At 29.9% G+C, this 27,067-nt stretch overlaps 1 protein-coding gene and 2 non-coding genes across 3 annotated transcripts; all 3 read right to left on the reverse strand.

Annotated features, from left to right (window-relative positions):
* Nucleotides 1-3,768: 3,768 nt before the first annotated feature.
* Nucleotides 3,769-6,559, reverse strand: LOC108330691 (rRNA 2'-O-methyltransferase fibrillarin 2). Its single transcript, XM_017565199.2, has 7 exons — nucleotides 6,418-6,559; nucleotides 5,928-6,232; nucleotides 5,757-5,852; nucleotides 5,607-5,684; nucleotides 5,349-5,525; nucleotides 4,226-4,294; nucleotides 3,769-4,067 (listed from the first exon to the last, which is right to left on the reverse strand). Exons 1-7 carry the CDS (start codon nucleotides 6,431-6,433, stop codon nucleotides 3,891-3,893), a joined length of 918 nt encoding a protein of 305 aa, XP_017420688.1. The 5' UTR covers nucleotides 6,434-6,559; the 3' UTR covers nucleotides 3,769-3,890.
* LOC128196424 (small nucleolar RNA snoR60) lies at nucleotides 4,607-4,677 on the reverse strand. The gene has a single exon (XR_008248711.1). It is a non-coding gene; the product is annotated as a small nucleolar RNA snoR60 (small nucleolar RNA).
* On the reverse strand, nucleotides 4,942-5,011 carry LOC128196422 (small nucleolar RNA snoR60). The gene has a single exon (XR_008248708.1). It is a non-coding gene; the product is annotated as a small nucleolar RNA snoR60 (small nucleolar RNA).
* Nucleotides 6,560-27,067: the final 20,508 nt, after the last annotated feature.

The raw sequence follows: 27,067 nt of genomic DNA on the forward strand, positions 1-27,067 counted from the left end.
ATTTATCCATTGGATTACTACTTTGTATCTATTTGATCCAATAAATATATTAAAGGATATAATCTAACAAGGTTCATTAAGTTTTTTCATCTTGAAATAGCTCATAATACATTTATTGGAAAAGTATTCACAATTCAGACAATTCTAACTAATCTCGTCAATTTGATATTATGGTCATAATTTAAGGTAAGATATCACTTTGTTATTATTATTTATTTGAGGTAAATATTATTTCAATGATATTATTTGATATCTCAACATAGGTCAACGATCCATGTTAATCTTATAAATACAATTAGTATTCTCTAGAAAATACTCAATCACTCTACACATCACACCCATATTCACTACTATATTCTCATATAACCTAAAACTCTCTTACTGACTTGAGTGTGAGTCTTTCGCAAGTAGATCTTTCCTCGTATTCCAACCTTCAAGAGTACATATTTGGGACTTCAAAGCAGCTCAAATCACGCCACATATCCAAAAGATCTTGTTTAAGACCCCATTAAGAACATATTTCAAGGAGAATCTTGGAGAGTAATTCTACTTTGATTTATAAGAATTTCTTAGATTAAATTGTGGTGCTTTAGAATCTTAAAAAGAGATGATATTAATACTTTCATTTCTATAAGCATATACTCTTCAAAATTTGTGTGTAGCTAATTTATCTATTATTTATACATAACATGTTTTAGTGTTTTACCTCTATGTATTTTTTTAAAATTTTTTATAATAAATATAATTTAGAAGTGTGCTTTTTTTATGGATTTAGTGTGGTCTCATGATTTATATTCATTTTTTTTTAATAAAAATCTATATGATTTTAAATGATTGATGAACTATGACACGTAAACATAATTCAGATATAAAAATTTATAATAAAACTTGACATGAAGTTATTTAAAATGTATAAAATATGTTTTTGTTTTTATTTGGGTGTATGATTATTATTTGTTTTTATTAATATAATGACATGGTTATTACTTTCATCTTTTAGTTTTCAACGGTCAATTTAATTTGAGTCTTCATTCTTTTATTTTTTTAATTCTTCAATTAATTACTGATGAAGAACGAAAAGGTCAAGTGGAAGAAGATAAAAGGAATGAATTATGAATTGAGTTTGAAAAAGTAAATGTAGTTGTGACATCTTTGATTAAAAACGTTTGGATAACATAATATCTAAAAAAAATATTTTATATATTCATAAATATTCAATTAAAAATAATTAAATTTATAAATTTTTTAAAATTTTGTATTATATATGTGTAGGGGCATCTTGGCTTTTTATGTCCAGATATATTCAGTGCTAATAATATGAACTTGCACCGTAATGACATGACCAACAAGATGTTAGTTAACAGCATTGACTAAGTTGACTAATCTAAAGTCATGATTAAAGTATGATTAGCACAATGATTAATTCAGACTAATTTAAAGCCATGATTAAAGTATGATTAACACAATGATTAATCCAAAAAACTAATCAATGTAGTTAACTACATGGATCAGGCTCATCGAGATAAAAGAAAAACTCATAAATCATAATATAAATAACATAGTAAACTAGATGCATTATTATATTCATTAATTATTGTATATACTATGATCTTATGCATTTGGTTGACTTGAGCGTCAAAGTGTCTTTTATAGACACAACTCTCATTTGGATCGAAAAAGGACTAGTTAGAGCTAGGAGTGCTTGGAATTGGGGTCTTTGTAGAGTATATTTTGTTTTGTAAGAATAATTAACGCCTATCGTGAGGCCGACTTATATTCTGTGAAGAGAAAAGTTATATGGTATCCACTACGAGTAGAATGGTCAAAGCAAGGGAAGCGGGTCTAGGACTCTCATTGGCTCACATAGCCGTGATGCTAGAAACACATGCAAATGCAGCGAGAGTTTGTTGATTCAAGAAAGAAGTGTTGAAGAGATGGATGTCTTAAGGTGAGAGAACGCCATACTGAGAATAAGGGTTCAGGTTGAAGGAGTAACTAGCAAGGGGAAGGAGAAGGAAATCCTTGAGAATGCAACGTCAATGCAAAAAGTTGCATTCTCACCTTCGTGTTGTCTGTGAAGCTGAAGGGAAAGCGATTATAAAACTGGAAGGGCAACAAACAACTCCTTGGCAATAGGATGAAATCGGTGACACCCCTTTGTTGATGGTATCATGGATACCCCACTCTTTAAGTAGTGGAAGACCTTGACATTGGATCAATATGATGGCAACATCAATCTAGATGGGCATGTACATTACTCAAGTCGATCTATACTTGACTGATGTTATCGTTATGTGCAAGACCTTTCCTACCACCTTGAAAGGAGTCACCCTATAGTGGTTTACCTACCTACCCTCTACTCCATAGATTGCTTTGGCATATTGGTAGCATTCTTTACGATACAGTTTGTCACTAGTCGATACCATCATCTCACTTCCTTAGCACTTTTGAATGTTAGATGAGAGAAAGGGGAATCTACTAACCTTATTGATATGTTTGGGAAAGTGGCATCGAAGATCAGGAACTTGAACCTCGAAATCATTTTACACTATATAATCACGACACTGAAGCCAAGACCTTTCATGGACAACCTATGCATGACATCGCCAACAAGTAGGGAGGAGTTGAAGTAAGGAGGTGTTAAGTTTATGCGATTTATAATGTTAGCATTATAGATATTATAGCAAAATTAACCCTGGAGGCTTATCACTTCATGGAATATAGAAATAACATAAAAATAGAAGAAGAAATGGTGGAGAACATGAAAGAAGAGAGGGAGGACGAAATTTGAATCCTCCAAAAGATTCCTAAGCTCCACTAATTTGTTTCTCTAAATTTTTTTATACAGAAATTGGATTGTGTTTTGTTTTAGATTTTTTTATTATTTTAATCATCTTTATGATAATGTAATATCTTCTAATTATCTTCTAAATAATCAAATATTTTCAAAATATATTTGATTTTTATATCTAAAAATATTTGCTAGATTGTTGCATGTTTAGATGTTATTCCAATTTTGTTTCATATTAACCATTCTATTTTAAGTAAACAAAAAGGCACATTAGTTTATCCCAAAAAAAATTGAAAGATAAAAATTTAAACAATTGTTAGGTCCAGACTTATGATATATTTTTGCATAAAAAATCCAATATTCCCGTTAAACATCATTAAGTTTGATTAGTTTGGTTATAGTTGAATTTTATTTCTATACAAATTTAAAGTAAATAAATTGATCAAGTTTAGGTTATTGAGATTACCCAATCTATTAAATACTCAAGTAAATGAAAGAAGAATGGTCGATAAATGATTGAAATAATATATCAGTTTTAATATAATAATATATAATATATTACAAAAATATAATTTATCTCTTTTCCTATACAACTTAATTTATGTCATTTACTAGTCATCCCCTCCATTAATGATTATGATAATTATGCACTTAACATATTCAAGTATACTAAACTTTATTTAAAAACGCAATTTATTTTTACTATTCTAAAATAAAATGTCACTTTTCACTTTGCCTGCAAATAATATAACTTACATGTGATTGTGACCAAAAAGTATCTCTTAAATCATATTCTTTCGCAGCTAACATTAATATTTGTATTCAAACCATATAGGAATAGCCTTCTATTAAATTACTTGGGATTTTCCACGAGAAAAAAATGTAATTATACTTAGGACATAAATATCATAAGTGAAGCTGAACATAAATAAATATCATGAAATGAAATTGGAACACGGCTAAAGGCAGCTGGAAAGTACTCGCAAAATCATTTTTCCTTGGGAATTTTAAGCACCAAGATTTCAAAACAAAACTATAACAAAATTCATTAACGTAACATTGGTACAAAAGCCTAGTGAATACCTCAAAAGGTAATATACTACGCAGTTTCTTTTTTCTTCTTGGGCATTCTATATCCTCCAACCACACAGGCATGGTCCCTCTCAAATGGTTCAAGGGTTACTTGTTCGAATGGTTTGAATTGATCCGCCTTCAACTTGTTCACTTCGCTTTCAAACACTGCCTCAGCAGGTACTGTGGAGTCTATGCAGTTAGCCTAAACATACAAAGGATACATGCAAGTCAGAACAATTAATCTACACAAAATTCCCCCTTTGTGTTTAGGGTTTAAAGCCTGAAAGTCCCAAGTTTAAATTCTGGAAACACCCTAACCCTAAAAGCCAAGAAAATACATGATAGGATCTTTGAAGATACCTTGATTGAAATAACAAAATGACCACCTGCTTTGAGATAATACGAAGCATTCAACCCCAAAATCCTAGCCTGCAATGCCCACCAAAAATTAATAAACAAATATTAACAAAACAATTAGTTACTTGATTGTTTTCAGGAGCTTTATCTTCAAATGGAATACATTCCGGCAAATATAGAAGAGAACAGACACACTAAAATCATAACACTACACGCAAATTAAAACTGAAAACATAGGGAAAATAAAAGAAACTGAAAATTTAAAAAATAAAAGTAAAAATTGGTACTGAATAAGGAAAATTCAAACAAATGAAATCACCAAAGCTGTTGTATATTAAAAAACACTAGTAAAACTATATGGAATAAACATAAAACAAATTGATGTGCATCAGAAACTCGGGTGTGCATCATCCATGCTGTCTTGAAGGGGAATCCGAGAAACTCATCACATGCACAGATTGTCTCACATACTAATAACTGGACCCAAACAAACTTAGTAATGTATAATATATTATAAATATAATCGATATTATAAATATTATATATATATATATATATATAATATATTCAAATTTCAAATTAATTAAAATATGAAACAAAATGATACTAAGAACACCGAAAATGGAGATAGAATCGGGCTCAAAAACTCTAAACCCCGAATGCATTCAACTTAAAAGAATAAAGTAACAAAACAATATAAAAAAGAAAAGATATTGATTTGCATCAGAATCTCGGTCTGCATCATCCAAGATGTCTTGAAGGGGAATCCGAGTAACTCATCATTTGCAAATAAATTTCCCAACAAGAACAGAAGAAAAAAAACAAAAATATCCAATTAGCAAACTGTACTTTTTATTTAGCAAGGCAAGATAGCACAAGAATTCAATACCCGGAAAGCCAATTCTAGCTTGTGAACTCCTCACTACAGAAAACTTGCAATAGCCACATTTCAGATCCTAGGAAAACAAATTCTAACCTAGACTTCTAAAAGGGCAAATGAACAACTGATGAATCAAAATCAAACAAACATTAATAATATGCCACTGCTGATATTAGTACATCAATGTCTTGAAATACTAGTACATATATGATGTAAATATGACGATTAAGAGAAATTAAATCACACCTGATCAGGCTGAGCAACATCAGAAAAAATGACATCAACCATTCCAACCAACATTCTGTATTTAGCTGGATGTCTAGCATCTTCAATAATGGGAATAACATTTGTACGTTTTTTTGCCATGTTGACCAAATCACGACCACTTCTATGAGAAAACTCTACTGCATAGACAACTCCTGACTACACACAAAGAACAATACACTCCAAGTAAGCTATTATACTCCACAGATCCGATATTATACATTTCTATAATATACTTACAGGGCCTACAACGTCAGACACGTGAGAAACAGTTGTCCCAGAAGCAGCTCCTAAGTAAAGGACTCTGGCTCCAGGTTTCTTCATGAACCAAAGTCAAAACTAATTAAATATTTGAAGTACACCTAAAAAGAGCAAGCTTGTTAAACTTACAATCCAGATGTTGTCAACTCCACCAAGGATGGCAGCAGCCAACTTTGAACGAAAAGGATTCCATATTCTATATTCGTCTTTGGAACCATCTTCATTCTGCAAAATAAAGCTATTACTTCATAAATAACCTATATAAACTTAATCTACTTAAGGAATGAACAGGAAAAGTACCTGGACAGTAATCCTTTTTTCATTGTAAACAGCTTCGCCGGGAACAAGATTCTTAGTTACAAGTGCGTCTTCTTTACCCTTGGCAATGAAAATTCCTCCATGCCTATGCGGCTGAACTACGACTTTGCTCCCGCCCTTCATTCCACCTCTGCCACCGCCACGGCCACCACCCCTGCCGCCTCCACGGCCACCACCACCTCTGGCTTTGAAGGGCGTACCCCTGTCTCCACCTCTTCCCCCACCACCTCTTCCTCTACCTCTGTCTCCCCTACCACCCCTAAATCCACCACCAGAACCACCACGACCTGCAGAAATTCAGACAGTTATCAGGAAAAGGAAATGTATTACAATTACATTCTTCTACTAATAAAAGAAATCATCAAAACACAAGGAAATGGGCGAGTAAAACACAATCTACGACATAAAACAGGATGTCAACAAGTGCTAAAGCGAAATGCGTAAAGTGATACATCGATAACAGAAAAGTTACCTCTTGGAGGAGCCATCTTGGAGAGCAGATAGTGTAAACGGCGAGAAAGTGATGTGCAAAGCAACAACCAATTATGGTTTTAAGGAGGACTTTATAAGTAGGGTTTAAGAAGTAGGGTTTTCATTTTACACTGGAAATAAATAAACATAAAACACCTTCCATTATCTACTTCTCTAACCCTAGCGCATCACTTCCGCTCCACTAAGCCGGCCCAGCCCATTTTTCATGTCCTGTGTACTCAATTGGGCTTAGTTGGAAACACTCTAATTTCATTGCTTTTAGGATATTACTTCCTGCACTCCCTCAAATTTCAACTTGCACACCATAAAATATATGAAATGACAAACATAACCTTATGAGTATTTTAATCGAAACCAGACTCCCTCTTCTTCTCCATGGAGGTTGGCGCAACTGCTTCTAGCTTCGCAGTCAACAAGCCAATTATGGCATTGTCGTTTTATTGTGAGTAAATTAAATTCCCACCACCTGTTTTTGTAATTTTTATAGATTCAAACTGAACTTAATAAGGTTGAGTAAATTAACTCATGTTTTGAAATTTCTTTTTGTTGAAATTTCTAAATTTCAATAATTTTTATTAGTTTTGTAGAATTGTTTTAAAAATGTATTATATAGGATTTTAAAATTAAATTAAATTAAAAAGTTACAGCTACAAAAATTAAATACTAAAATTAAAATAATAAATAACTAAACTTTGGTTGATAGAGTTGAGTTTGGATTCAACATACATAATCTATTATCCAACAACTAAAAAAAATCCATCAATTATATTGAATTGTGTATAATTTTAGAATAAAAACTTATATATGTTACATGAGAAAAAGTTAACAAAATAATTTTCTTCTTATTCTTAATTTCTAAATGAATATTAATTAATTAGATTGAAGTTAGAAAAAAAAAACTTATAAACATAACATATTGGCATTGAAAATTTTACACTTTTTATTAAAATATTAAAGTTAGAAAAAATGCTTTCTTGATCTTATGTTAATATTATATTCCATATATATATATATATATATATATATATATATATATATATATATATTATTGTCAAAATTGGTTAGAACCGCGGGCCAATCCGGTCCACCATGGGTTCGGGACGGATTGAGTTTGAAAAAAATATCATTTTTTGATACGGGACAATTTTTCATTCGGTCCACTTAGAACTCGACTCAACCTAGTTTAACCCGTGGTGAGCTTGGTTCACTCAGTAACCCACCTAATTTAATTTAATTATTTATTACTTTATATTTTAATATTATTAGTTAACACTTTTTTTTATTGCGTTGTACATGGGGATAAAGAAAATTATGTTTCCAAGAGAGAAAAATATTATGAATATATCTATTCAGAACTCTAATATTATAAATGGATAAATGACACAAAAATGTTCAATTTTATAAACTTATTTGTTCGCTTTTTGTGCTTGCTTTTGGATTACATTTGGATTATTTGGTATTTTTTTATTTTGAATTTTCTTTGAAATTTAACATCATTTTAGAGTGAAATTTATTTAGATTTGAATTACAAAAAAAATTAATTTTTTTAGATTTGAAAAAAAAATGTAATTAAGTGAGATAGTGAGCCAACCCATGATGGCTTGGGCCGGATTCAATTTCTTTTTACTTGCTAATAAATGAGTTAGGTTGGGTTGGTTCATTAAGTGACAAACATGTGGTGGGTTGGACCGGATTACTCGTTTTATCATAAAAAAAAGTTTAAATGCTTAAATGTAATCAATTTAAATTATACATAATTGAAAATAATGTATTGATATTTGAAGCAGTCATTTTTAATACTTAATCTTCTATGGAGACACATAGAAATAGAGGTATCCTAATCTAATCCTTCATAAGAATCTCCTTAAGGGACTTTTTTAGTATTTTTCTCAACTAACGTGGGTTTTCATTCTAGTTGTAGTAACAATGTATGACGAATTTGAATCCTTATCCACAGGGATCTCTTCCTTGTTCTCTAAATTAGTCTTCTACTTTGTCCACCCATCATGTCAGGTAATTTCTCAATCACCTTTAGAGCATTTTCATTATATATATGTTCCATTTAAAACAAAGATACCCAATAAAGTGCTTCATACAAATGGACACATTAAATATTCATCTACCTTCAAAGTCCTCAACATCAAGGTAAAACATTGACTCAAATATCTTAGAAACTAGATATAAAATGAATCCCCAACATCACGTTACAAATAGAGACACGTGAATTCTATTAACCTAACTATCATACAATGTGTTTATATATCAAACATCAATCAAGTCCCAAATTAAACCTATAATAATATTGTAACTTTTAGTAACATTCAGAATCATTGATGACTTCACGTATCTTTACACAAGTTATCTAAATTTCTCATGAATTAGTTACTAGCTAATTGCAACTAGGACTCCCTAAAATTAATGCTACTACATACATTATTAAGCAACTACTGCAAGTACACCCTAATAATGAGTTGTCAGGATTGTTAAGTCACTTATGATAAGTTGTGTAGTTGTCAAGGTTATTAAGTCACTTATATGATCATTTGTGACAACTTGACACCTAACCTTCCAAAATTGTTAGGCTTTACAATCATCTCCCAAGTACCAATTATGGTCATTCAATTTTGAGGATTAACACCTCAACAATATCCTAAAAGTGTTGAAAAATACACAACAGAATGTTTAGAGCGTGAACAATACTAAGAAGGGGCTACGAGCAGATGTCGTGGGTCTCTTTCTAGCCTCACCCTATGTAGAGCTGTATGTCTAGTATGTAGAGACATCTTGTCTTTTTCTCATTTTTGTAACAAAACATTATGAATATACATTGAAACAACTTAAAATTAAAAACCAAAAAATTGATTCACTAAAAAACTGGATTTCGAAATTCGGTACATGCATTCAATCAGATTTTAAAATTCAGTAAATTCCCTCAACTGGATTTTGAAATCTGATGCATTCCCTCAATATGATTTCAAAATGTAATGCACTCCCTTAATCACATATCAAAATCTAGTACATTCCTCGACCAAATTTTGAATTGGATGCATTTATTCTTTCAACTAGGTTTAAAAATCTGATGACCTAAAAAATAAACCAAAATGCCTTACATAATCTAATGTTCACCAACCTTAACCAAATTTCATAATTTGGTGCATACTCAAACTTCAACTTTAATCGAATATCAAAACCTGGTACATAAATACATATAACCAGATTTCTAAATTTGGTTCCTCTATCAAATCAACTTAATCAAAATTCATAAATAGATTAACTATGTTCAACATAGGATTTTGAAATATGTTTCCCCCACCTACAATTCTCACTTTCCCCTACGATGACCCACCTCAAATGACCATTCTTAAAATAAAAGAAATTGAACTTACCTTAAGAGAGGAGATGGACAGGTAGAGGAGGAATGGAACAAAGGTGCATTGTGGGCACTAATGAAGAAAATAAAGGATAAGATTTGGAGGAGGTTAGAAGTGGTAGAAGGAATGAAGGAAGAAGAAATATATGGGGTATATGATGTCTGGGCGAAGAACGAAAAGGAAGAAGAAATTTGTGGGGAGTAGGATGTATGAGAGTGTAATTAGGATGTTGTGGAGAGAATAAATAAGAAGAGAGTAAATTGGGTTTTTTATCCTTGTCAAAGTCAAAGGACATTTTTGGATTTAGAAAAATTTAGGAGTGCAGAAAGAAAAACGTGGGGTGTAGGAAGAACCCCAATTTAGATTATAATTTTTTTTGTCTAGTTTAACCTATTTGCATACTTTTTAGACTGGTCCATGAGTTCACCTATTTGACACCTTTAGTATTAGTAGGGTGTTTCACTTGCACTTCCAAGTCTTTCACAATGCACCTCCAAATTTTTACAAAATGCCCATATTACCTTGTAATTAAACGTTTTTAATATTTAAAAAATAAAAAAAATTAAGGATGGTTAAAGATTCTTTTTTAATTACAACAGCAACAACGTTGTCAGTGGTGCATTGATATTCTCTCAGATATTATTTTCATTCTTCTGCTTCCTTCCCTGTGTTTCCCCTTCTTCTCTTTTTCTTTTGCATTGTAGCACACAAAACACTGCTTCTTGAGTTTTCCTCTTCCTCTCTTCTTATTTTTTTCATTGGTTCATAGGCACACAACATTGCAGCCATACCCGTCGCACTGCAACCACAACCCTTCCCTCTTTCAAAAATTTTCTTAACATAGGAGAGAAGGGATCCCAATGCATGTACCCCATTTCATTTCTTTGAAAGTAAGCACCACCCATTATTTCAAAAACAAACCCAACCTGAAAATAACTTCTACATCTGTACTAATTTTCCACTTTAATATTCCTCTCCTCTAACACTCAATTATCACCAACACTCGCATCAGTTTATGGTTATACTTTTTGTAACCCAATCATAAACCACAACAAGAGACTTATATAACATCACAAAGCAAACACCACCATCCAACACAACATCCAAACTCATTATACACACCATTCAAAATCATAAACGTATCGGATCTCGATATCAGATCCTTAGTGTATTAGATGTTCACATTCAATAATTCCCTAATCGGATTTTCATATCCGATAAATAACTTTACAATTTTTTTTTCAAAAATATTTATATTAAATCTACAAAATTTATAAAAAATATTTTTTAACATAAAAAATATTCATAAAAATTGTTACATTAATTTAAATATAATTATAAACTAATTAAATAATTAAATAAGTAATATAACAAAACATTTATAAAAGAAAATTGGATCTGTAAATCCGAATACCAATAATCGGATATCCATATCCGATATGCGTATAATCGGATCCGATACACATATGTTAAAACTTTTATATTCTAAAATAGTTTTATTAATTTTAATAAATTCATAAAAATTAATTTATAATAATTAAAAATTATATAATTACATTATAAACTCATACAAATTTATACATAAATTTAAAAATAATTATAAACTAATATAACAATAATTGAATAAACAATATAATTTAAATATTTGAAAGAGATCAAACATAAATCGAATATGAAAATTCGATTATTCAATGCTTGACACATAAACTATCCACAAACAAAAAATTAATAAATAAACATTAATTAAGAATATTTTAAGAAATTGAAGGGGCAGAATAAAAGACTTGGAGGTGCAGGGTAAAACAACCATATTAGTATTGAGAGTTACTCTCTCCATCACCACACACTGCTTCTTGTACCTCCCATAAATAAATAGACGTCAACATCCATACACGGATATCAACATCCGTCGAAAAAAAACAAATGTCGATATCTGTCCTTCAAACCTCTCTCTCCAAGCATAAACTATCATTATCTTGAAGCTAGTTTTCATGGAGTTTTCAAGATTTTTAGACTAATTATGTCAAGTGTAACTCTAAAGTAATTATTATAAAATTCAATAAATCTAATATATATGACTGATTAAATCACAATGAGAAATCATTTACTCTGTTGATTTATTTATGAATTAATGATGACGGAACAACAAGAATGTAGCTAGAGAAGAGGATAAACTATTTCCATGTCTCTCATAGAATAAAGAACGCTTTGCTCCTTCCACTCTTGAAATTCTAAGACTCATAGATGACTCGCTGGAAGGGTTCTTTGTGTTGCCAATAATACCCATACATGCAGTTTTGCTTTCTGAATTCATGTTTGCTCTTAACAAATCTCTCCAACAATACATTTTAAAGGCGAAAGCTGGCTCTGGTATATATTTACTGCATATCATTTCATAATCGTATACCCAAACAATTTCTCACCAATCCTCTTCATGACCAACCTTTTATTTCATATCATCATCTGCAAGAAACCGTAATACCTTCAACAGATCTCGGTATTCGTTGAAGACCCATTTCCGTTAAGGTCTCCAATGTTTTCTTTCTTTCACGCACATCATACATAGCAACACATACCTCGATTTCAAAGTGTTGATGAAACCAAAAGAAGCACCAAGAGAAGCATACTAAGGAAGGAAGAGGGGAAGAGAGAATTAAGAAAATGAAATGTGGGAGTGGGGTGTGGTGCTGTCGTGGAGTGAAAAGGGGAAGAGATTAGGGTTTGAAGAAAAAGTTAAAAAATGAAAGGAAGAGGAAGAGAGAAGGAAGAGGGAAAGAGAGAATTAAGAAAATGTAACGTGGGGGTGTGGTGCGGCAGTGGAGTGAAAATGGAAAGGCATTAGGTTTTGAAGAAAAAGTAAAAAAGTAAGGTAAAAGTAAATACTTACCTAAGGTTACTTTTAGAATTAAGAAAAATTGGGATTGTATAGGGAGAAGGGTGTGGTGGTATAGGTAACAACAGCCATTAGTGTTTCTTTCAAGGCCTTCAAATCATGACATTTTTTGGGCCAATAATGCTATCAACGTAAGGTCCTACAATATTTCTTTTAGAACCTCCATCTCTTTTTTTTTTCTTTTTTACATCTTCGTAAGCGTAGAAAAAGTCCAAATTATCTACAGCTTAGAAACATTTTAAGTTACATAATTTAAAATTTTATTCTGTGCGATTTAAAATTTAAATATATATTATAGATTGAATATAATATAAATTATAATTCATAATATATTTTAGGATTGAATAATTTGGAATTTATTTTTGAGATCGGTTTCAAATTCCAAAATAGATTTATGGATTATTTAATACATAATATTTCCAACCTATGAATAATTCACGAATTTACAATCTAAAATATAATTTTAAATCTAAAAATGTATAATGGAAAAAATATTATAAATTATACAATTCAAAACATATTTTATGGAGTATATAATCTAAAATATGCATCCAAACTGCATAATCCAAAACTTGATTCTTGATTGTACGACTCCATAATGTACATTCTGGATTAAGTAATTAAAAAATCCATAAATGAAATTTTGATTATATAATTTGCATTACATTTTTGAATTAAGAGATCTGAAATGCATTTCTTTAAGAAATTAAAAAATCTGGAAATGCATTTTGATTTTGAAAACATTGAATGTATAATCTGGAATATGTTTCCGAATTTGACAGTCCAATATGAACATTTTAGACATTTGGAATACTTCCATAGAGGTGCAAGAAGAAAGCTTAAGGGTGAAAAAGTAATTACGAAGGTATGGGAGACTTGAGGGAAAAATGAGTTTTAAAAGGTTGGTTTCCTATTTTGGTGACCTAACAGCATTGTAATTATGATAGGGCGAGCCAGATTCAATGCATGTTATATTTTCTTTTTTCGGTAAATTTGTCCGATTCAATGTCTGTAACATAACATGTAATGAATTTCAACGCGCGTTAATTCAAACATTTGACATCACAATCACTAGTTAAATCATAATTTGTAAGGTTCACTTAACCAAAATTTTCCGTCTTCCCATTTTATTTGACCCGTGTAACTTTAATATTTTATGTTAATTTGACATTAAGCTTGGATTTGTTTATAATTAGTTCCCAAATCAAACACAGTATCATACTATAATTACATTTTAAAATTGTTAACTGAACCCCTTTCAAAATATAACCATTTGAATATTTACTATTTACTCATACTTATTTAAAACGTGATTATTGTATCCTTAAAAAACTTTCTTTTCATTTTTGTTTCTTGAGGGAACATGATTAACGAATGTAATAAATATATTATTTTATAAAAAAAATCCTGTTCATATTTTGGATTGATATTAATAAACCATAAATAATTGTAGTTTAGATGAACTCATATGGTAGATTTTTATTTATCAGTAAAGAAAAATATTTATTAATCCATTAAATAAATAATTACATATAGGTATATATAAAGAACTAGTTTAATGTTCTTCTAAAGAATATAAAGAACTAGTTTAATGTTCTTCTAAAGAATAATTATACGTCACGCGTTCAACATCTAACCATTGAATAACCAACATTAAAAATGAAGGGTGACTTTTAAATTATAAAAAAAGTTAATGAATTTAAAAAAAAAATTGAGCGTTGAAAATTCATTCACTTTATCTTAGCGCGCGATACCCTTTTCTCTTCTCAAACTTTTCTCGAACGAAATTTGACGAGCATTACATGTAATCTTTCTTTCATTTGATATCAATATATGTTAATTAATTACTTTATGTATGATTTTTGTTTGTTTTAACCAATTATTTTCGTGCTCTTGTCCTTCATAGGCGCCTTCTGCTTTCTCTCTCAATGTGACGAAACTTTATTCCGACGAACCCACCTTTTGAAGGTTAAATTTCGTTTTCGTTTTCGTTTTCGTTTTGAAGAACTTATTTATTGAACTTGTTTGTTGTTTTTTTTGTTGAACTTGTTTGTTGTTGTTGTTGTTTAACTGAACTTGTTTGTTGTTGTTGTTCTTTAGTTGAACTTGTTTGTTGTTGTTGTTTGATTGAACTTGTTTGTTGTTGGTTATTATTGTTTGATGTTGACACTACACTACACGTTCATACTTCATTCTTTATAAAATACCAAACATTGAAATTTGTTGTTTTTTTTTTGTTTTTTAGGTCTCGTAGAGTTGTAAACAAATATCATAATTAATTAAAAAAAACAAAAAAAATTGATTAACGTCGAATATTGACAAAATTCGACGTTAAGTTAACGTCGTATATTAACAAAATTCGACGTTAATTTAACGTCAAATTTTTTAAATTCGACGTAAATTTAACATCTCCTGATATGACGTCATTTGTGAATTCGCCGTTAAAAGCCCAAAATATTCGACGTTGTACACGATTTTTGTACTAGTGTTAGTTATACTTATGTCAAATTACACGAGAACAAGTTAAAACTCAATTTTAATAGTACATTTTCTTATCATATCTTGAACATGTGAGGATCTTGGGGACAAGTTAATATGATTTTTGATTTTTATTATATGTTTTAATTAAAATGTTAAATAGTTATATAAAAAGATAAAAGGTCATAAGGAAGGGATTCATTTATATTTTCATAGTTCAAATGATGCATAGAGTAAAAATGAAAGGTAGTATTAATGGAAGTTTACCAAAAACATCATTTGATGATGAGAGCTCCTTTAGCTTGTTTAGCGAGCTATAACATGAGTGTGTTTAGCAAGATTATAATTTCTTACAAGTTTTTGGATAACCGTTTAAGATTTTTAGTTTTCCTTCCAAAAACATCATTTTGGCACTTTTATCTATCAAGATATATTGAGAGTTCGTTTGATTATCGCTTAGCAATGTATAACACTAATTCATTCCGCAAGACTCTCATTTATGCATTAAATAGGGAAACCGTTTACTGGTATGTCTGTTCATGTATTGGTGTGTTTTACCAAGGCTTTTTCCTCAACGTCTTATTTATAACTAGTTTTTCAGTTTGTGTTATGGGTTTCAAAAGGCTAATACTTTGTGAAATATCTTTTCACTTCACGCTGTTCATTAGTCCTTAAGACGTGTGAAGTCACTAGACGATCTTATCCTTTGTCTTATTAATCTTTCTTATTTCTTGTGGTATTGATTAGTTGCGTGACTCTTTTGTGTTCTTCTCAAGAGTGAAGTGTCATCATCTAGGCTAAGACTGTATTATGTTTTGCATATTGCGTTCAATGTTTTATTAGTTTTACTTGGGTGTTTGTACTTGTTATTTGTATGTTTTTAAGCCTACTGTGTCTGGACTTCTTTTATGCTCCTATATTGTTTCGACTTATCTGTTCTATTGTTTAACATCTTATGTAGCTTTAAATATAACCTTGGTAGGTGCTCCTAATCTAGACTTTGTACCTCTAAGCTGTTTTTAGTTTTTCTTCGTGACATTTGGTATTTTTGTGATCTCTGACTTTTAGTGTTTTAATCATTGTAATTTGTTCTTTGTGTTTATGCTCTTTTCTATGTTTGATTACCTAAGACTATTTTATTTAATGTTGTTTGTTAAACTTCAAAACTAGAGATGTTGTAGACAATCCTTGATAATGTCCTCCTTGAGCTAGGTTGGGCCAAAGCATAAAGATGAAGCCGTGGAGGTGGATTTGGCACAGAAGTTATTGTTATGGTGGTGTTCAATTTTTTTGGGGTGGTGATCACAATTTTGGTTAGTATTTATGGTGGGATGGAGGTGTTTGATGGATCTCTAGAGAGGTTGGGCCAGCTCTAGAAAAAGGTGGCTAAAGGGATCTCATGGGAAGTTCTAGCCTTGACTTGAGACAAGATATGTTTGCACACATTTTGGCATCATTACATTCTAATTCATCAAGTGTATTTTACAAGGGGGAGACACTTCTATTTATAGAGAAAGTTGTCTCCAAAGTAGACAGGAAACCTTAAAATTCTCCATGCTTAGAATGCCATGTGTCAATCCACTTTTCCAAAGTTTTCTCCACTCTTACGTCAAAAGTAAAAAATAACAGAAGTTAAAAGCTACTTTTTATGTTAATGGTTGCGTGAGCCGAGTTGGCATGCACCTCGTTCAAGTTGAGTTAACTTGGACCTAGATCAAACCAAGTTTGGTAAGTTTAGGTTGAAGTTCGGGCTGAGTCAGACTCAGGTGAGATTAAGATGAACTTATTTGAGTCGATCAATTCAAGTTATTAGGTCCATGTTCAACTAGTGATGACAAACAAACCCTTCCTCATTTGTATTATCTGAACTCATTCTCATTTTGATGGTAAATTCCCACATTGACTGCTACAAGTATGAATATGAATAATACCCGACTTTTACAATTGGGTATGAGGATAGAGATGGATATGTACATACATGCTCCATCCTTACTCCCATATTCATCCTAATACTCATAGAGTTTTTCTTAAATTATTAAAATAGCCATAATATATATATATATATATATATATATATATATATATATATATATATATATATATATATAACACTTTTTTCTTTCACTATACAAATTTTCCTCTTTCTTCTAATATTTAAAATAATAAGAAAACTCTAGAAAGAGGGGTTTGAATAGAGTTTGAAAATTTTTCACAAAAAGTGTCAAACACTGTTTGTAGCGATTAGATGTTCTGTAGACAATGTTAAGCACTTGAGGATTTTTCAAACTACAGTAAAAAGATGTCAGAGATAAAAACTCGTTATATATTAGTTCACTCAACCTGAGCTACGTCAAATTCTCTTTTAAGCACTCTTAAAAAGTTCACTAACTTCAATAAGTTACAAACGAGTTTAACCACTCTTGATTTACAACATCCCAACTGGCTAAAAAATATCGTTTATCCAAACAAGTTTCACCACTCTTGAATCACTCATGATTATCCAAAAACAAATGTATGTTTACGAACAAGTACTTATGAAAAACTCTAATCTCTTAGAGAGGATATGATCAAAACAATATAGATCTAAAAAACTTATTACAAAAATGTACTATAAAAGATAAACAATGTACAGAGAGAAAGAAAGTTTTAGCAGCATAAGAGTATCTGTAATAAATTTGTTTCTTCTCTTATTCATGGAGTCTTCAATTTATAAATAACTTCGAAAAAGATATGTTACTTTTGAAAAAGTTGTTGTAGCCATTTGTACATTGTCATATGTTATTATGCTTCTGTAGAGAAAAAATGTGTTGTTGTATAGATGATCAAACAAAAGCAAAAAAGAAACATTCCTAGAATATCTCGATATCTCTTAATGTCTTTCGGGATCGGCACAAAAACTTTGAATAAATCATGTTGTCCTTGATAGGATATTCACGGATAAAGAAAGACTACACAATAGACAAAAGAACTATTTGTTCATCGAATCTAAATAATATATTGTTTACTATAGCGTTTAGGATAATTTATTTATTATAGGATACACTTAGTCTTTGTAATGAACATTATTTCGATAAACGATATTGTTAAATTTCAAAATAAAAGATTCATATACAATCTTTCCATGACAATATTATGACTTGTTTTAAATCCATGAAATACACTTACATCTCCTAGGTACTTTTCCTATTATATCATAACTTTGTACGGGTATGTCTGGTATATTATCAATTACAGTGAATAATGTTTCAATAGTTTTTCTATCTCACATTTAAATATTTCTACTTTTTAAAAGAAAATTATTTATTGTTTTATTTATTATAAAAATATCTTATTCTTAATTTCAAATGTTCAATCACATAACCCTTTGTTTAATAGCTAATATAAAAAAAATTGTCTTTTTTATTCACTTTGATCCTTAATTTAATTTTTACATGATTTGAAAAACTTTTATTTTTCTAAAATAATTTTCATTATCTATTATCAATTCGATTTAGTTTGTAAGACACGCATTCGACCATTTTTATTTTTTTAATATTTTTATTTGCTGTTTATTTTTATGATGTAGAATATTGTTTTGATGATTTTTATATAATTATTTTTTACTTTTTAACTTATTATCATAAGTAAAATTTTATCACCACAATTGTATAAAAGTATTTTATTTACTACAATATAATAATTTAATGTCATTGTATTACCATCTAACATAGATTGAAGATTAAAAGATGAAATATCAATGTTAAATTTCAATTATTATTAATATTTGTTCTTTGTACGATTTTGTTCAAGTAATGTATTAAAACTTTTATTAGTATATAAAATAAATATTTTTAAACTTGAATACTTTTTTTTTTATAATTCCTTAATTTATCAACTTCGTTACATTAACATTTGCAAACTTAATAAATATTTTGGTTCTCACTAAATTTTATTTGATAATATTATAACTTGAAATGTATACAATTATAAATTTTTATAAAATTTAATTAATTAATTTGTGAGTACGATTATGGATATGGGTATACCTATTATTCGGTAAGGATAAAGATATGATAAAAATATTATACCCGTTGTACATGAATATGAGGATGTAAGAATTTTTTCTTTGGAATAAGTATGAGAAAATAAAACTCTCTTTTGAAATACCGAAAAAACACTGAAAGAGGGGTTGAATAGTGTTAATGAAAAAATCTTTTCGCAACCCTTCTGATATAATACTTTCGTCAAGTATTATATTTGCCAAATAAGTATTTAAACACTCGACCTTGTAAATGATTGTGAAAGATAGTTTCCTTTTTATGTGTTATTCAGAATATACATTGTAGTGTTTATAAAAACTTCCTTAGTTAAATGAGAACCGTTTAGTGCGGAAGTTACTTGTATGTAGAAATAAAATGCAACTGCAAGTTTTAGTAAGAGAAGCGTTTAGACAGAAGTAAACAATAATTGCACAGATATTTTTATACTGGTTCACTGCAACTGAGTTACATTCAGTCTCCTCTATTCAGATAGGGTTCCACTATAATATTCAACAAGATTACAACTGAGTATTCTCACCACTTTAGGTATTCTTAGTCAACGAATAACTTTCCATTACGCTAGACTGGATGAGTATTCACATCACTCCTGGTATCCTCAGTCAGCAAATGATCTCTTGTTACCCTAGACTGGATAAGTATTCTCATCACTCCTGGTATCCCTGATCAATGAATAACCTTTCCTTACCCTAGATCAGTTGAGGATTCGCACCACTCCTGATACTAGACAACATTGTTTAGATTTTCTTAACTCGACTGAGTTCAACAAGTGTTTTAATTCTCTTCAAAATTGCAATTAACAATTGCTTACAAGTCGTTTAGATTATTACTCTTGCAGAGAGGATATGTGTGCAATACAATACAATCTAAACACTTGCAGGTGTTTCTGTCTTTTCTCTTTTTCTCTCTTTCTTACAACAGTAAGCAAATTTACATAGAAACTCGAGAGTATTTCTTGACTTCTTTTTCTTCTTAGATATTCGTTTTTTTCTTGATCTTTTTTGTACTTCTCTTTTTAACACTTTTCTCATGATGAATATTTTCAACGTATGCTATCCTCTTGATTCTTGCTTTGAGTGTTTTTCTATTTAAAGGCTCTTTGGAGAAATAATCGTTAAACTAAGCTCTTAGTCTTGATTCTTGTGTCTTATCTTTCTTCATGTACAGCAACCGTTGGTTAAAGTCAACTTGTTTGAGCATACTCTTGCGTTTTTAGTACTTTGCTTGAAGTAGGTTGTACTTTCTTTTAGACACTGCTAAGTGAAGAACAGTCCGTGAATATTTCTTTTGTCTCTAACGTCCACTTATGATATTTTGAATAAAGTATGTGGATGCATTTAAAGTAGGTTATAATAGTTTTAACTCATGGTATCATCTAGATTGATGTAAACGCGTAATTTTTCCTTTTTAGAACAAGAGCGTTTAGCTCTTAAATCATTATTAGTTTTGGATTAAAATTTAAAAAATCTGATCCATCAACTCCCCTAATAAATTTGTACGGATCCTTATAAAATTACTAGCGTGTGTTACAATGACATACTATTTATGTAAGAACAGTTTAGATTTGAGGGATTCAAATATAATTCTTAATTTTTAGAATAACATAAATTTATTTGAATGACACTCATATTTTATAATAATATTAGCTGTTAAAAAATATTTCTTCAAAATTGACTAATTTCAGTTCGTTCTCTTTTCTGTTTACTATGTATTGTTACACTTCAATAATTGGGCATTCCATTTCCTATTCATTTCACTGTATTTGATTTTAACATTTCATGTTTTTTATTTTACATGTAGGCTAATAATTATCATTGATTTTTTATTTTATAAATAAATTATCCTCACTGACTGGGTATCCAGAATTTATCATCATCCATGATGATACATGAAAACGCTTCAGAAACAAAATTGACAGACAAAACCTTGTAAAATACTTTATATAGAAGGTCATATATATTATTGAATTATAAATGAACCAAATAATATTTTTTTTTATATTAATACACGGTCATTTAACATATTAAATGAACCAAATATGGTTATTGTTATGATAGAACATACAGTATTAGATCATTAAGAATTTTATTGATACATTATAAATTAGTTTTTAATCAAAAAGCAACAAATATTTCTTCTATCACATGACATTAAAATAAAAAAATTGGTACAAACTAAATTATTTTTCTAAGATTGGGTAACATTTTGAGTGTGTGTGGTGTGACATGATTTTATTTACCACCTAAAAGCATGAAATAATATCCTTGATTGTTACTTTGAGTTTATTTAGGAGATGCTACACACTTTGTCGGAACATAGATCACTAGGAAACAAGAGTACGGGATTTGTCAGATGTACAATATATCTTTATGAGTAGTGCTGCTTTATTAGGTTACACTTACTCTGTATATTCTAATAATCAGGGCTAGCACATGGCTCTTCCCATTATCTATCTCTGCACATATCATACACTTCATACAGTTTTATTACACTATTTTTGTTCTGTTAATTAAATAAGTGACCAAATAAGTTAAACACACTTGTTAAATAAACATTTCCCACTCATTTCTTTCCTTTTATCAAACAGTTATATATGGTAAGAAAAAACACAAAAATATATATAATACTACAGAAACAACACTTTTATTTGAAATGTAAAGAATATTGATGGGTTGATGACTTAGCATGTGAAAAAGAAACAATAAAAACAACAAACAACTATATATTTTGTTATTGAAAATAGAAACATATTATTATGCAGCATTTACAAACCCTAAAATCTAAATCATTAACATTATACATAACTTTATTTCTTAGGAGATTTTTCTGTTGACTAGTAAAGAATGATATCACTATAGCATGGGCCTGGAAGTGATAACATTAACTAGGAAAGAGAGGAATGTATTTGAAGAAAGCAATGACCTACTGAGTAAAAAACTGAGCATTTGCAGAGAGCAACTTTGTTTCACTTTTGCCACAGAAAATGAGAAACAAAGAATTGACGAGGTGTTAGAGTCACGTGAAACTTGTAATCCCATTTGGAGCATTTGTAAGCATGTGTCTCTGCTGAGAATTTCTTCGGATGTGGGCCAATTTGAAAGGGACCTCTTATCCCTAAGCTTCAACATTATCCACCATCTCCAAAGAAAATAAGAAAATATAAAAAACTAATTTATGTTTGCTTCATACTCATCTTCTTCCAAGCTACAAAGTTGAAGATCAACAAAGATGTTTCGGGACCAATGATTGGTCAAAACTGACCGCGATGGATAGAGATTGAATTCTTAACATCACATGAAACCAACAAACTGTACAATTATGTGCGCAAATGTTGTCACATTTCAGCAGCCAAACCTCATTCATGGTACTATCAGTGGTCTCCTTGCAAATTCCTGGGTTTTGCCTCACTAAATTATATGTTAATAGTGTTGTTGTTAAATACTTGGTCAACTTTTTTTTTTTATATTCAACCACATAATCTCATTGGAAACTACTTGATCTGAGAATTTTCTTTTAATATAAATTAGATTGCATATACGATTGAAATCTTCTAAATTGAAAGGCTTGTGATCATATACCCAATTGAAATGTAGCTATGTTTGGATAATAAAGTTAGAGTTGATAATCCTAGCTACTATCATATTTTTTTCTAATATTACTTTTAAGATGAAATAATTACTGTAATACATAAAAAAATGAAAGATAATTAAAAAAAACAAATATAGAACACTAGAAGACATATTTGTTTAGTTATAAGGTAATTTACAAATACTTTATGTTTGAGTGTTGAAACTAGACAAAGAGTTTCATATTGTGCGGATTTTATAGATAGAGATTAGGGTATGGTGATTGCATGAGTGACCTAGATGACAAAATGTGAGACAGGTGGGAGGAAGTTTAAAAGTTGGATTATCTTAGGAACTTATTTAAGAAAGAAGGAATAAAAAAAAGATAAAAGAATGATGATATCCCAGTCTATCTTGAGTTGCTTATATATAGGAAAGTTTATTTAAGTTTCCTTAAAATAAGAATATTATCTGTCTTAGGCCATGCGGGGGTGAATGAGCTGTTGAATTTTGGTGTTTTGTGAAGATTAGAAGACATAGTGTTGGTATTTTGGCTGTGTTCCTTAATTTCTCTTTTTGTTGTATAGTTTTAATTGAACACAGTGCATTCTACTTTTAAAAATGTCATACAAATCAAGGATGTGTGTCTTTGGGCCAGGAGAGATGGAAATTTTGAAGCCCCACTCTCAGGCCTAATTAATGGCATTCACTTATGGTGAGGGATTCAAAACCCACGGGAAAAATATGGCACATGGCATGTAGGGTTAAAACGTCTACCATATCATTAGTGGCTTCATTTCTTCACCAAGACTGGACCAAACCTCCAAATTCCTCTTCTCCTTTCCAAAATAATTTTTACTTGTTTTTCTTTCTCATTAATTATTTTAATTATTATTATTATTATTATTATTATTATTATTATTATTATTATTATTATTATATTCAAGGATCTTTCCAGCCAAGATTAATTCACAATATACAACATCCACCTAAACTAACTCACATAGAGTTTAACACGACTTCAAATTCAACATTAACTTTTTATTTCTGTTTCAGTGTATAAGGTCGAAACATACGCTTTCACAATTTCAATTTATCTTTCTATCTTTTTTCAGTCTTTTTGATTTTCTTTTATATGTAATTTTTCCTTTTATACAGTCCAAGTCTGAGCGGTGGATACTCGGAAACTCAAGTTAGTATTAAGTTACCAGTTATAATAGTCAAGTCTTAAATGCTTAATAAATGCAATCACCTACCTTTTTACCTTAATATATTTATATATTTCTAAATGGGTCTTGGCTTAGTGTATGCCTAATCAGGCCCAATATTGCTTAAATATATTTTTACCTTATTAATTAAATAAGATTAGATTAGGAGTAGTTCGGTCATGATCATTACAATTACCCATTCAATTAATTATATAGTTGACCGACCAGTAGGAATAAATAATTGATCCATATGTATAATGATTTCTATTTAATGTGAAATTTAATATTTCAATTCTCAACCATTATCCATGTATAATATTAATTACTACAATTACCTGTATTGAGTAGAAAAAGTGTAATGAAATTATTATGTACATAACCAACTTAAAGGAAAAGAGTAATTGATTGTTCATGATTTTCATTATCAATTCAAGTATTATCAAAATTCTCTAAATATTTAGTACGGGGAAAACGTAATGTTCTTTATTAAGAATAACACAAATGTTATGTAACAAAATACTCACAAGTCACAAAATTTTCACAAATATTAATCAACTTTAAATAATTGCTTGCGAGAAAGTAATATATACTTCTCTAATGAAAATCATTCTCATCAAGTAAAATTCATTAACATGGAACCCGCACACTTAATTAATCAGATTCATAAAAATTAATATATGTAAAACATGTCCCTTCACACGCTAGTTTTGTTAATATCTAAAATTAATATTAATATGTCTAAGTTAATGAAAATCCAAATCTTGAGTTGTTTGTTCGTAAACAAGGTTATGCAGACTGCAATTACACATTACCGACAGCTATTAATGATATAGTTGGCCCAACTAAAAAACAAGATTAGACGTCCCGTGTCTAGTAAATTATCACCATAATCATACCATCATCATTATTATTATTATCTTAATTAAAGTTACTTGTTTGGAAACTATGAACCTAATGTCACCCGTTAAACAGAACAAGCTAAATAAAATTATAATAATAATCTCAACTTTTTCACTAATCTTATCAACAATAGTTCACCGACCACCCCTAATGAATTTTGATAAGCACGATATTTTCTCGTAGGAAAAGGTCTTTTTTAAAATAATGTTCTTTTCTAACAATCCAACATGACCAATAATTAAATAGGTCTTTGACTTTACTTAATCCAATGTCTGATCTGTTGTAATGTTATTTCATTTGATAAAGAAGGAATATATTAATTCCCATAGTTTTCTGGGTTTAATCGGCTCTATAATTATTGCGTAATTAGTTTTGAGTAATTAATCCAATGCCACGATTGTTAATACAATTCTAATATAATAAATTGACAATACGTGGAACAAAGATGGCTTCTTCACCACTGAATGTCATCTACTTTGTCTTCATTCAATCTCATGAACATTTTTTTAACAAAATCATTGGATGGTGTTTCTAAATTCACATAAAAGAATAAAATAATCATTATAGAAAAAAAATGATCTTAAATAATTTTGGAACACTTAAAAACAAAAATAAAAGCCATAAAGTGGTGACAGGCGAAAACATTTTACATGAATTAGAGAAAAAGCATAATGTTATGATAATTTGAGGAAGGGGAAAAGGGTGGTGGAAAGTGGAAAGTGGAAAGTGGAAGGAGAAGAAAAGAAAAAAAGGACATGTAGGGATAATGGTGTTAGAATTATGTAACCTTTCTCTCTTTATGTGATGTAGTAGTCTATTTTGAGTCTTCTACAACTTTGTCACTGTATCTCCCATCGCCCACCAACCAAACCCACCCAACAAAACCAAAGGCCTTCTTCTTCATTCAAACACCCAAACGTGCAAACCTACCTTATTACACTTCATGCCACTCACACATCTTATGATTGATTGATTGTGATTAATTAAATGACTTAGCTCTTAGCTCTCTTCCTATCTATATGGATCTACATCATTCACCATTACTATATATATTACTATTGCCTAGCCCCAAAAGGGCCAAAAAGTCCTAAACCTTAGGACCTCATATACCTTACTTTTCTTTGTTACTCACTTTCCTTCTTTTCCTCAAACCAATCCCACCCTTGTCTCACTTTTTTATCATCATTAGTTTACTCCTTCAATTCTGTTTCCTTCCTTGCTAATCCCTTTTACTCCCTTTATTCCAACCTTGTTTAATTACTCATGGCAAATCATTAAAGTTCGGGTAAGGAAAAACCAAAAAACGGGTGAATTTTGTTCCACTATTTTCAATCTACCTTCATTAATAATGCATTTCGATAAGCTTTTCTTGTCCTCCAGTACTCTCATTATTGTGCCCATGTTCTTACCCACTTTGTCCTCTTCAATGCATCCTTGCATTTTCTTTTTCTTTAATTCCACAATTTTATTTTTCAATCGTTACTATTTATACATAAAGTTCTTTTTATTGCTTTTCTCATTCAGATCAAATTTTTCGTATTGGTATTCATGTCATGTCACCGCTTTGGGGAGTGAGCATCAAGAGGAACAAATTAGGATTTTTAAAATTTAATTCAATTTTTTCTATTTTTGTGAATTTTATTTATATTTTAATTACAAATGTTGTTCGTCCTTCTGAAGCATGAAGAGAGGACTGATGTTTAATAATATGATTTCCAAATCTTTAAATTTTATTTCTTTTAACTCTCTTTTTTATCACCCATTATTTGAAATTTTTTACTTTTTATTTTTTATTTTTTTGGAATCTCGAAAATAACTTCTAAAACTCCACTGATCAATGTTGTTAATCTTCCTCCCATAATGTATCTAAATGACTTCTAGAAATATTTAGTAATTTATTCATTCTTTTAGTTTTTTTCTTGTGAGATTTTTTCGTCAACTGTGATCCTGTATGTTCAAATTATTAGACATCTTGTTTCAGAAGAAGAAAAAATCCATTCTCCTTTGAACTTTTCTATGATATTTATTTTTTACTTTTGTTTTAAATATTACAAAGTTTTTTAATTCTAGATATATTCACATGGTGTAATATAAGTTTCTTTTATCATGCGTACTATATTAATGTTTTACTATTGAGACTAATATTTTTTTTATTAAATATATTTTAGTTTTTAGAT

The sequence above is a fragment of the Vigna angularis genome, chromosome 4 (genome assembly GCF_016808095.1).
Source record: "Vigna angularis cultivar LongXiaoDou No.4 chromosome 4, ASM1680809v1, whole genome shotgun sequence".
Lineage (NCBI taxonomy): Eukaryota > Viridiplantae > Streptophyta > Magnoliopsida > Fabales > Fabaceae > Vigna > Vigna angularis.

Bases quoted from the DNA above. Each gene is read 5' to 3' on its own strand.
- LOC108330691 (XM_017565199.2), bottom strand. The intron at 5,853-5,927 runs GTACTTTTCCTG...TTTATTTTGCAG, and splicing joins AAAAAAGGATTACTGTCCAG to AATGAAGATGGTTCCAAAGA. The intron at 4,295-5,348 runs GTGTGATTTAAT...TGGGCATTGCAG, and splicing joins ATGTTGCTCAGCCTGATCAG to GCTAGGATTTTGGGGTTGAA.